Source organism: Leopardus geoffroyi, chromosome D3, assembly GCF_018350155.1.
Source record: "Leopardus geoffroyi isolate Oge1 chromosome D3, O.geoffroyi_Oge1_pat1.0, whole genome shotgun sequence".
NCBI lineage: Eukaryota > Metazoa > Chordata > Mammalia > Carnivora > Felidae > Leopardus > Leopardus geoffroyi.
The window spans coordinates 32,175,676-32,189,248 of NC_059339.1; the positions used below are offsets into that span (position 1 = coordinate 32,175,676).

Consider the following 13,573-nt stretch of genomic DNA (forward strand, 5'->3'; position numbering starts at 1 on the left):
TTATTATTTTGTGAATGTTAGTAAATGTGTAGAGCATTTACCTCATCAGAAGTAATTAAATTACTCTCTCTGCCCTGGGTATCTTGCTTGTTTCACTATTCTCCCTGCTAAAATAATTGCAGAAGAATCTTTATTTAAGATCATGTAAGGATACCTGGGTGGCTCAGTCGTTAAGCATCTGACTTTGGCTCAGGTCATGATCTCATGGTTTGTGAGTTCAAGTCCCACATCAGGTGTGCTCTAGCCCCACTTCCAGTGAACATGAGCCCCGAGCCCCTCTTCAGGTAAAACATGAGCCCTGCTTTGGGTGAGCCTCAATTCTGTCTCTCTCTTTCTCTCTTCTCTGCCCCTCCTGGGATTATCCCTCTCTCTGCTCTTCACTCTTGCACCATTTCTCTCTCTCTCTCTCTCTCTCTCTCTCTCGCTGTCTCTAAATAAATAAATAAATAAATAAATAAATAAATAGATTGCATGTAAGAAGTCTTCTGCTTGCAGGTTCTGTAACTTCTTCAATTTAATTAACTTTATTTTAAGAAAATTCATATGATTCGAACATTCAAATTATACTAAGCTATACCCTTATGCTGGCTGCTGTCCCACAGACAACAAATGCTATTAATTTGTTTTTTGTTCTTATGGAGACATTTTATCCATAACTAACAAAAACATCATGTTTTTTTCTTCCTTTTTTATGCTGTTCTGAACTTTCCTTTTTTCATTTAATAATATATCTTGGAGATCATTTCATATCAGTCCATAGTGTTTACATCTAGTATGAGTTTGTAATATTTTCTTGTGTGGATATACTGTGATTGATTTAATCAGCTCTCTGTTAGAAAGATTACTTCTAATCTTTTGATGTTTCATACAATGCTACAGTGGATAGTTTTAAAGCTACTTTTCATGGGTGTAATCATATATGTAGGATAAATTCCTAAAATTTGAATTACTGGTTCAAATGGCATGTGCATTTACAATTTTCATAAAATATGAAATTGTCTTCAATAGAGGTTTACCAATGATCTTATCCTTTGCATTGTGTAAGAGTGTGTCTTTTCCTACGCAATGTGTTTTTTAAGTTATAGGTGAAAATTTGTATTCCTTAGTTTTAGTTTACATTCTCCTTTGAATGAATGAGATTGGGCAACTTTTCATATGCTTAAGGGCATATTTGTATTTATCAATTGCCTATTCATATCCTTTGCCCATTTTTCTAATGTAGTATTGGTCTTTACTTACCCATTTGTATGTCTTAAGAAAATACTTGTTGTGATATAGATTGCAAATTATCACTGCCTTTCTTTATGTGTGAAGACTTGATGAGTCTATAGGGGTGAGTCTATAGGGGTGGATAAATATGAAAACTGGAAGGGTGGTTGTATTAGGGAGATACTGTGAGTCCAGCTACTTGAGGCAAAGACATTCATTAAACCCTCAGAGAGAGAGAGAGAGAGAGAGAGAGAGAGAGAGAGAGTGTGTGTTTGTGTGTGTGTACACAAAAGTATTGGAAGAATTTAGAATGAATTTCCTTCATTGTGCTGACTTCATCTATAGTTTTTTGTAATTTCTTTAATGAACCATATAAATTCAAATTAAATTTTACAGAAATTATCAACTTATAGTTTAGTATCTTAACATTTTACATTTTTTTTTAAATTTTTTTCAACGTTTATTTATTTTTGGGACAGAGAGAGACAGAGCATGAACGGGGGAGGGTCAGAGAGAGAGGGAGACACAGAATCGGAAACAGGCTCCAGGCTCTGAGCTGTCAGCACAGAGCCCGACGCGGGGCTCGAACTCACGGACCGCGAGATCTTGACCTGGCTGAAGTCGGACGCTTAACCGACTGCGCCACCCAGGCGCCCCAACATTTTACATTTTTTAATTAAATAAAATGCTGACTTTCTTTCATCTTTGTTGTAGTTACCTTTTCCCAATTGTATCCCTTGAGGAGAAGACTATATTACATCTTTAAGAAAGTGTTATAAAACTTGATGAAAATATAAATCATATTCTTTTGTAATTATCCACTAACTCTTTAATGTATATGGGAGACTTCCAGTTATCGGATGAACTGCTATAATTCCATGGGAATTTTTTGTACCCTAATTTTTGGAACACTAATTTTGGGCTGGTAAATATGATAAAATCCCTTTTCTTGCTTTTCTCTATGGTAAAAATATCTCAGCTAGGACAGCATGGCTGTTAATCTCTGTGGCTGATATATGTGTTCTTCTTATTACAGGCGACATTTATATAAGTGATTTTGTCACTCGGGAAATATAATTAATAGTAATTTCTTTGAAAGCATATTGGCATATATTGAGTGAAAAAAAGATTTAAGGAGTTACTAAAACATATTCATTTTTACACATTGAAAAGTTTCTAACTGAAACATGTACTCAGTATATAGAGGAATATCAATAAATGATAAATGGCGTTAAGTGGTTAACAGTATGCAGGAAAATGATCATCATTGAAATGCTGTTATTAAAGTATTCTTTTAATACATGAATATATCTGTAAGGGTGGTTTAATCTAAAAAGAGGCATTTATATGTGAGCTGGTGTTGAACCTATACAAATGAATTAAAATTATTCTGTGAGCATTTGATATCTTGTGATTCACAGAGTAGATTTTATTTATTTGTTTTTTAAGGTGCCAGGAACTGAAAGTGTTGGCTTGGAGCAGTGCTAATTGCTAGCTTGAGAATGGTTATGTCAGACATGCAGAGAGTTAATTGCCATGCGGGTACTCAATTATAACTTTCTCACCATATTCCAAGCTCAGGTTGGCATCTGTTATTACATTTGTGCATACAAAATAATTTATTCAGAAGCCAGAATATAATTGACAGAAGCTTGTCACTAACACTAGAAAAATATGTAATTTACTTTCAAATAACTCATTTGTTTTTGCTAACTAGAAACCTGAGATTTCTAGTTGCACATTTCTTCAGGCCTGTTCAATTACAGTATTCACAGATTCTCAGCTACTGTATTTGACTTATTTGTGAGTCAGGATTTTGATTTCATGAAGAGGCCAGAGAGAGGTCTCATTTGGTAAAAGAATAAAATGTTATTGTGATGGAATACAAAGTATTCACAGTGAAGTCTCACAGATATTTGTTGGTTTTTAATAACTAGTACTTACTAAATGCTTAACATGAGCCAGGCACCATGCTGTATTCTTTCTGTATTATTTTATGTAATATTAACAAAATCTAGAAAGTAGTTCTTTGTCTGCATTTTACAGATGGGAAAACAAACTGAGGATTAGAGCAGTTAGGTGACCCGTATAAAGACACACAGCTAGGAAGTGTCTGAACTACAGTTCATGGTAGAAATTCAGAAAAATTAAAAAACATGAAATTCTTGGACTATTAATTTAAACTGTCTTTAGTATTATAAAGAGCAGATCGTTTTTCTTAGGAGCAGGGAGTTAGGGATTTTATCACGGCACAAGTAAAGGCGGAGATGTGTAAAGGTGTAAAACAGTAAGACCATCTGGATGGGATGTGTTGGAGAACAGTAAAATTTAAGGTTGGGTGGAAAAGGGACCATGTGCTTCTCATATTACTCAACCAGACTACCCCTAAGACATAGAAGCATGAACTCGTACTTCTAGACTAAAGGAACACATTAAATCATAACTCTTTCAGTTGCAAGTAACAGAAATCCATTCCAATTAGCATGAGTGAAGTAGGGGAATATTTACTGGCTCACATAAATGGAAAGTCTAAGGGTACAGCTAACTTTAGGCGCAGCTGGATCCAGTGTCTCAAACTCTATAATCAGGGCTGGCCTTCTCTCTCTCACTCCCCGGGATGGGCTTTTACTAAAAAGCAGGTAAGATGACAGTCTGTAGCTTAAACCTCACATTTCCTCAGTTTAGTAACTCCAGCAGAAAGTCTTTCTCTTAATTAGAGCAAAAATATCTTGGAGGAAAGTTCAGAAACATATGCCTGCTCAAGAACTAGTTGCTGTGGCTGCACTGGCTGGTGGAGGCTGTGTCCTCACCCTTGTGAGTAGGTGATAAGGTGTGCCAGCCATGGGATTAGCCCTACTCAAACTGTAGGGGCTGAATTCCCCAAATGAAAGAAGGAAGGGGGGAGATGTATCTAGACAAAAGCAACAGATACCCACTGAGAGATGTATTGTTCAGTGCAAGTCAAAGTGTCCTTGAAATCATACGTTTACCTTTAAAATCCATGTAAACTTTATTTTATATGTCTACATCTAGTTGTAATATTTTATTTTTTTATTATGTTTCTTTATTTTTGAGAGGCAGAGAGAGACAGAGCATGAGTGGGGGAGGGGCAGAGAGAGAGAGGGAGACAGAGAATCCAAAGCAGGCTCCAGGCTCTGGGCTGTCAGTTCAGAGCCTGATGCAGGGCCCGAACTCATGAACTGTAAGATCACGACCCAAGCCAAAGTCGGATGTTCACCTGACTGAGCCACCCAGGCGTCCCTAATTGTAATATTTTTTAAATGTTCCATGTGTGGATTGAGTTCCCCCATGAAAAGGATTCTGAGGGGTAAAATTTGAATTCGGGAGGTTTTATTGGGAACTGCTTTGGGGAACACCTGTGAGCGGTGAAGGAAAAGTTGAACTATGATGCACGTGCAGCAGGTTGCAGCCGATCCCACAGGGAGCTCAGAAGTTGGGATGGCCTTTCAGAGATGTCCCAAGAGAGGCAAGGGGGCCTGACCTGTGTACCTCCACACAGACCAGTGATTGGGTGTGGGCTACCCCAGAGATGGGGCATACCCATGACAAGGCAGCTCCTTGCTCTGAGCCCTGAGTGCAGCTCCTAGGGCAGGATTAGGTTATGAGCCACAGCAGACAAAACCTCCAGCAGCAGTGGAAGAGTACTTCATTCCTGAAGTGGGTGCAGGGTGTGGACCTAGGCAACTTACCACAGCATGATAATCCATCACATCTGTGAGTAAAATTTGCTCCAGGAAAATGTGTCCTGTTTATCTGTCATTGTAAATGCTCCCTGGCATATCACTATACTGTTTGACCAGAGGTCCCTGGAAATATGGGTACCCCAGTTTGAAGGTGACAGCAGAAACACTGGGAACCCATCATAGGGGAGTAAAAAGATAAACCAAATGAGGAAGATACCGAGGCAGAAAGAACAGTTGAAAGACTTGCCATCATCAGCTTTGGTAGTAGCAGTGGGAATCTAGAAAAAAAGATATATATCTTCATCTTGCCAAAGACCACCCATCTTCTCCTGTACCTGTACTGTTTATCTTGCCTTCTCTTGTTTGGAGCCTAGAAGGACCTAGAGACCATCAGAAATTTTAAAAAACAACATAGGCTTGCAAAAATGGGTTTCTCCATCATGTTTTCAGCTTTTTTCATTATCTTTTGGCTTATAGATCATTGGGTAAACAATATAGTGCTTGCTGTGGGATCAGCCTGTAGGTGACAAAGAGCCCATATTGCACTCTTGGTTATGGATGGGGAAAGTGTGTTGTTAGGGTGTTGGCCCATGTGTACATACTTGATCTTCTTAGGCACTAAGGTTTCAAGCCAATTTATTTTGATGTTGACTGAATCTTGTTGACGTGTTTAGTATTATAATTACTTCAGTGTGCATTTTTTTCTTTTTATTTACTCTGATTATTATTTATTTTAATCTGTTGACTGAATGAGACACTTAAATGTAATGTGAGCTTGGATTACATGTTTATTTCCCTGAACTGGAAAGCACATGTTTCCGTGTGGCATAGATAAGAGTTTTCTTCCCCACCCCTTCAGTAGATTCTGAATTTAGAGAAGAAAATTCAGATTTTCCTCTGAATAATTTTCCCTTTCATAGGGCTTCTTATTAAAGTTGACTTGATAAGAGCTGTTGAGATTGAAGGGCTTGGTTGAAAGATCTTAATTCACTTATTCAACAAATACTTGCTAAGCACCTACCAAGAGCAAGGCATGCTTCTAGAGATTTCAGGAGCCCAGCAGTGAACAAAATACACCAAAATAATTCCTTATGAAACTTAAAATCTAGTAACGAAAGGCAGGCAGTAAACACATTGAGTAAATCATATAGACTATTAGAAGGCAGGATGATTTTTGGAAAAAGACATAGACTAGGGGAATTGCTAGTGCAGGGAGTGGAGCTTGGGGTTTGTATAGGATTGTATAGGATGGTCAAGGTAGGCCCCATTGAGAAGGTGACATTTGAGCAAAAATGAGATATGTATGGGAATTAGCTATGTGGAGATGGGGGGTAAAGCATTGTGGAGAGAGGAACAGCCAGTGCAAATGCCCCAAGGCTGGAGTTGGAAGAAATAGGAAGAGATGAGGTACTTATTCTAAGCTTTTGGTATTTGGGTAAGGGAGGGAAGAGCACTGCTGCTGAGAGAGTCCCAAGGTGCCCAAAGGCATTTCACCTCCCTAAATCTCTTTCTTTTCTTTTACGCTTTTAATTATAAAAAGCCAGAAAGAACACTATTCTAGTCAATAGAATAATATATACCTTAAGGCATTAATTCTTTTTGGGATAGAGCTTGGATTAAAGTCCTCAGAGGAACAAAATAAATGTGCCTCTCCTTTTGATCTCTTCCCTGTTCAGCTCTGATTTCAAGATATCACTACTTGATGAAGATTGTGGACTTGGGTTGAAAACCATGGCTTTAAATCATCAGAGATTTTTAAAAAGACAACTCATTATCTGTAGCAAAAAAAGAGGGGGGGTATTTTAAATATCAGAAAAATTGCATGTACCAGGACATCTGTTGTGTCATTAAACACAGAAAATGGAGGGTCCTAATTTAGTAATGATTATTACTCAGATTTTGACACAATGTTACACTAGATATTAAGTACCCAATTATCTGCAAAGCCCAGTTACAAGTCGTAAAGTCTTCTTTTTCCTTGTGTGTTAGCAGTTCATAAATACTCATTTTAGCAAAAGTAATGTAGAACTTTATCCAGCTTTTTTCTAAGGCTTATCTAAGTCATTGGGAAGCAGTATCAGGACACTTAGATTCCCAACAGGGCCATTCTTCTCATTATCTGGTGTCCCTTCCACACATCTTATCTCCTGTCTGAGACCCTGATGCCGCTTCTACCTACTTAACTCTCTGTCCTGCCTGTGGGGAGACCGCAGCCATGTCACTTAGCTTTTGTGAGCCTCAGTTGTGAGCCCAGCCATAACAGGGGTTGTGCTTGGGGTTAAGTGATGGTTGCCTGAAGCCTTAGCACTTGTTAGCTGATATTATTATTTCCCCATACCCTGTTGCAGCCAAGAAGTACTTCCCTCATCCCCCAAATGTCTTTCCTAGCAAGAAAATATGTTATTTATACCACATTTTCTTCAAGTGTTCAGAGTAATTTTATTCTTTTTATATTAATACTCCTATACATTATTAAGTACAAAAAAAGCAGGTGATGTTATTCTCATTTTGCAGATGGTGAATCTGAGATGTTGAGAAGCAAAAAATAAATGGTTTAGAAATGTTTTCTATTAAGTATTTTCATATAAAATAAACTAGGTTTCATAAGGTACATTTAAACTCAGTCCACAAGCATTCAGGAAAATAAACTCAACAAATTATAAAATATACAAGAATTGATTTGTTGTAAGTAGGAATGGTATAACACAGAATAGTAATTAATAGCCGAGTAGATGTTTTAGTTATCAATATTTTCTTAAAATTGCAAATGTTGGATTCATGCAGTTTCAAAGGGTGGGGCATTGTGTGTCAACAGCATTCAAATAAATTAAAAATTGAAAAGTGTACAAACTTGCAGTTTTAAGATGAATAAGTTCTGGAGATCTAATATACAGCATGTTGACTGTAGTTAACAATATTGCCTTACATGCTTGAAAATTTCAAGAGTAGATCTGAAGTGTTCTCACCACGTACACAAAAAGGTAATTATAGGAGGCGGTGGAGGTGGTAACTACCCTTATTGCAGTAATCGTTTTTGCAATATATACATTACCAAATAATAAATAAATAAAAAGCATTTTATATATTGAAATTTACTCATGAAATTATTTGACAAATATATATTGAGTATAAAAAGTGCCAATGCTATATATATTAGCCCCTGAGAATGGAATTTTGCCTCATGAAACCTAGAGGGAAGGTACAAACAAATGTAAAACTACGGTGTAAAAAGGGCTACAGAGGAAAGGTGGATGGTGCTATATGCCACTGTATAGTAGGAAGATTTGACTTAATTGAGGGGAAGGCTTTCCTGAAGAATTGATGGTTCTGTTGAGCCTGATATCTGAAAGAAGAGCAGAAGTAGAGAATAAATGAGACCAGGCATGGGGGTGAGGAGAGGAGAACATCTGGGGCCAGACCACATCAGAAGTCAGCAAAAATTAGATAGTGTTTGGATTAAGGGATCTGCAGTGGAGATAAAAAGAAGAGGGCTTAGGTTATATGGAGGAAATAATATCTGTGAGATTTGATGGTGGATTGAATAAGGGCATTGGGGGAAAAGGCAATGTCAATACATTTTAGTGGTGTGAGTTAATATTGTGACAAAGGTTTAGCTGCAAGGCCTAGAAGGAAATTAGAAGGAACAATCTCAGCCCATCTCTCTGTAGTACTGTATCTGTTGTAGTTTACCATTGACTGAAATGTATAGGGGAGTAGATTCTGTACTAACTGCTTCAATAATGCTTCTATATAGACTTTATCTGAAGATATCTGTTAGAAATTTTCATTTGAGAAGGTAGCATAATGAAATTTTTATACCTAAATGTTTTCTTTTTATTTTAATTGATAGAATCTTAAGAAGATTCAAGAAATGGAAAAGAGTGATGAATCTAACACAGACCTGGAAGACCTGAAAAATGCTGACTGGGTAAGGTAGTTGGATATTCACTGTTCTGCTTAGTGTTGAAGACAGAGTGTGATGATTTCTAAAATGCTTGTTACTAAGGACTGTAATACAAATTGATATTATATGAATTTGAATGTGCTTAGTCTTACATTTGAGGAAATAGCTTCCCCATTTTACAAAACTAACTGATTTTATTAGAACTACCCCAATGTCCCTTCTGATAAAATTGATGTTTTAAAATACTGACCTTCCTGATTATATTAATGCCTTAGCATACTCTTGTAAGTCAGAGTTTAACCTCTGTTTCAGGATAAGGTGTGAAACTACAGTGTAGTGCATTCATTTATCCGATGAATAGTTACTGTATTAGGGTTCTGAGATGCAGAATTATTCATTCCTGTATTATTATAGGATCTCTGCCTGCATAAAACAGAAGACAGATTTCTAGCACAGATGATTACAGTGTATTTATGCAATACAGTTTGAGTAGCCACTGTTTTTCTGGCATGGTACTAGACCCTAGTAAAACCAAGAGTCCCTGCCCTCATGTATGACTTCGAGTTGGGTAGGCATGACAGCCTTGGGGCTGAGTCATTGTCATGAAATTAGACTGAGGTATGTTCAGGCATCAGTGGGAAGGCACATTTTAGGATTCTGAATTTTCAGGTTAAGGATATTGGTTAAAAAATGATATCATTAGGGGCGCCTGGGTGGCTCAGTCGGTTAAGTGGCTGACTTCAGCTCAGGTCACGATCTCACAGTCCGTGAGTTCGAGCCCCGCGTCAGGCTCTGGGCTGATGGCTCAGAGCCTGGAGCCTGCTTCCGATTCTGTGTCTCCCTCTCTCTTTGCCCCTCCCCCATTCATGCTCTGTCTCTCTCTGTCTCAAAAATAAATAAAACGTTAAAAAAAAAATGATATCATTAAATGAGGGACTAGGAATATTTGGGGGATATGAACAAATTGCTTTTGACCATATTAGACTTTGTTTGCCATATTCTTTTTTAACACCTTTATTAAAGTATAATCAGCATGCAATAAGTTACACATATTTAAAAGGCATAATTTGATAAGTTTTGACATATACACACATACATACATACCCATGAAACCATCATCATAATCAAAATAGTGAGCCCATCCATTAACCCCCATAGTTTCCTCGTACCCCTTTGTAATCCTGCTTCCTTTCTCCTCATGATCTGGGAGGAACTCATGGGAAAGCAATCCATGATCTGCTTTCTCTCACTATAGATTAGTTTGCATTTTCTAAAATTTTGTAAAAATGTAATCATATAGTATGTACTGTTTTTTGCTTGGCTTCTTCCATTCAGCATAATTCTTTTGAGATTTCATCCATGTTGTTGCCTCTATCAATAGTTTGTTGTTGTTTTTTCATTTTTTTAATGTTTATTTTTGAGAGACAGACAGACAGACAGACAGACCATGAGTGAGGGAGGGGTAGAGAGAGAGGGAGACACAGAATCTGAAGCAGGCTTTAGGCTCCGTGCTGTCAGCACAGAGCCTGATGCGGGGCTCGAACTCACAAACCACGAGATCATGACTTGAGCCTAAGTCGGACGCTTAACCGACTGAGCCACCCAGATGCCCCGATAGTTTGTTGTTTTTATTACTAGTAGTATTCCAATCCATTGTATGGATCCACATGTATTGATGTATGGATATAAATATTCATAATTTATTGAGATCTTCACTGAGATATTTGGAATGATATTAATCTAGAACATTTAAGATTAAGGTTAAAAAATAAGTAGCCTGTAATGTCTTGTAAATGGGTATTATCATTTTAGAATAGTATTGTTTATTAAGTTTCCTTTGTGTAGAATACTCTAATAGCCTTATTTCAGGTGTATTTTATCTTGACTAATAAATTTTAAAATTTGTTTTTTTAGACGTGGAAGCCAGATAAATAACTCCAGGTGGTCAGAATTTAGCAAACAGCTAGTTTAAACTTGAACTAAAAACTTAATTTATTGCCGTAGGGCAGCCTCATTTAAAAACTGGTAGGATCACTGACGAGAGATGCACTAACTCCAAAGGGAGTTCCATTTGCCTAGATCACCAGCTGCTCTCTTATAAGACCATTAAAATGAATTATTTAGAAAGATTAGAATGAAATGAAAGAATGAAGGAGAATTAGAGTATCTTTGATGGTAGCATCTCAGGATCTCTCTGATGGAATAAGTAAATGACTGAATCTCTGGGAGTACATACAGTGACAGTCGTGCATTATTTTACTGTGACTTTTATCTCTGAATTAAATTAAATTTCTGAAAATTTTTGCCAAACAATAATATAGAAAGAACTGGCTATATAAAAAGTCTGTTTGAATCCTTTCATAAATTATAGCAAAATCTTCTAATATGAGTAATCATCCCCTAATTTATCTGTTTTAAGCACTCAAAATTTCACATATGTCAAGTTTTTTAAAGCCCTGGGCAGTCAAGAGAAGAGATAGCATTTTAAAAGATGAGATGATATTTGAACTGGATCTTAAAGGAATGCATATAAGAAAAACAGAGAAATTGGGACAAGAACATTCTCAAAAGAGATATCTGAATATTTTAGGGATATTGTATTAGAATATCTTTAATGGCAGAATCTAAGGATCTGTTTAAAATAGGAATATTTTAGAAGGTGTTCTAATGGATATACCACAATATTAAGTACCTCAAATCTTATTTGGAATAAGAAATGGTATACATTTTTTAAAAAATCATAAATTCCATTTTTGAGAAATTTAATCAGTTATTTTATACAGATAATTCTTATGAAATATATCACATGGTTTTTAATAAATATGAACTACTTATTAATTTTAACAAACCACAGTGTTTCAGTTAAATATCATATTGATTTACTTTTCACTGAAGTAGAGACTATTACACCTTAGCTTATAGGCAGGAAAATAAAAGGATTAACTTATAATAATAATATACATATTTAGTATGTCTTATATTATTGTAAGTACTTCGTTTATATCTCATTTTCTTGAAGGGCTAGCAAATCAGTTTACCATTATTTGTTGATAAGAAGGCCAATATTATGTAATTTGTGCAAAGATAGTAATAACATAAAAATTATGGCCATTTTCCACATAATATATGACCATCTCAGCAAGTTATGAAGTACCATTATCTTTTATTGGTGAGGAAGCCAGGGGTCAGAGAGGTGAAACAACTTGCTGGATGTCACATAGCTAATAGGTGATTGTATCATTTAGCTGTGGTCACAGTAATGCCGCCTAACCAGCCACTACAGAATCACAGTCGCATAAAGTAGTACATTTATTTAGCTCATGAGCGTACAGATCAGTTATGTGTGTGTCATTCTTCTCCTGGACAATCATGCTAGTCCAGGCATAATGTTCTCATGGCAATAGAAGCACAAACCCATTATGCATTTGCTTTTGCAGACTTTGGTTACATCACATCCACTACTATTCCTTCCAGTGGCCAAGCAAATCATAAAGCCAAAACCAGTGTTAGAGTGTGGGAAATATACTCTTCAGTGAGCAAAATCACATAACAGGGTGTAGACACAGGAGGCGTGAAGAACTGAGGCCATTAATACAGCCTTTCACAGTGAATGAGTTAGGGTTTATACCCAGGTGCCTCAGAACTTAGAGCTCGTGATTCTCTACTGGCTTTTTACTTAGTATTATAAAATCTAGATTTAAAAATCAGTTTTGTTTGGTCTACTCAATGTTTTGCAAGCCAAGCTCTTCATTTTTTCTGTATGACTGTAGCTACTTAGAGGGAACTAGTAAATTTATTCATGGACATCTCTCTACCCTTGATTCTTTTAGGCTCGATTCTGGGTACAGGTGATGAGGGATTTGAGGAATGGAGTAAAACTTAAGAAGGTCCAAGAGCGGCAGTACAACCCTTTGCCCATTGAATATCAGCTCACCCCGTATGAGATGCTAATGGATGACATTCGATCTAAAAGATACACTTTGCGAAAAGTAATGGTAAGTAACAAAGAAAACCATTAATAAACTCAAATGGTTATTCTTTAGTAATCTTATTTGTTGAAAATGTTCTCAGTGTTTCTTTTTAAATTTTTTTTTTTTAACGTTTATTTATTTTTGATAGGGAGACAGAGTGCGAGCGGGGGAAGGGCAGAGAGAGAGGGAGACAGAATCTGAAGCAGGCTTCAGGCTCCGAGCTGGCAGCACAGAGCCCAATGCGGGGCTCAAACTCATGAACCGTGAGATCATGACCTGAGCTGAAGTCAGACGCTTAATTGTCTGAGCCACCCAGGCGCCCCTCTTCTCAGTATTTTAAAAATCATTTCTTCCCATAGAAGTAATACATAATTATTACAGAAAATTTGAAAAATACAGTAAGCTCAAAGAAGAAAAGTTGCAAATGTGTGATTTCACAGCCCCGAGAGGTGTTTTGCTAACATGCTTGTATTATAACCTTCTTTTTTCTATCCATTTTATTTAGACAAAATGGATTAATATTGAATACTTTGTTTTGTAACCAGTTATTTTCACTTAACATACATAGTATGAACATTTTTCCATGTCATTATGTGTTCAACATCATCACATCTAAATGACTACCTCCCTTCTAGCTTTATGGCTATACCAGAGTTTATTAAGTCGATCAACTTGTATTAAGTTGTGGCAGCCTATGTTGTGTATCCTTGCATATATAAATGTTTTTGAATAGCAATAGTGAAATCTTTGAGTTAGGTTCTTAGAATTGGAATCCTGACAGTACT

General features: G+C 36.6%; 1 protein-coding gene across 7 annotated transcripts in view; it reads left to right on the forward strand.

Annotated features, from left to right (window-relative positions):
- SPIRE1 (spire type actin nucleation factor 1) overlaps window positions 1-13,573 on the forward strand; it is a 209,780-nt gene that overhangs the window by 126,354 nt on the left and 69,853 nt on the right. For all 7 annotated transcript variants that reach the window (XM_045457916.1, XM_045457918.1, XM_045457912.1 and 4 more), the window contains exons 5-6: window positions 8,764-8,841; window positions 12,648-12,812. In XM_045457916.1, coding sequence (XP_045313872.1) covers window positions 8,764-8,841; window positions 12,648-12,812 — 243 coding nt within the window. The remainder of the gene's footprint in view (window positions 1-8,763; window positions 8,842-12,647; window positions 12,813-13,573) is intronic.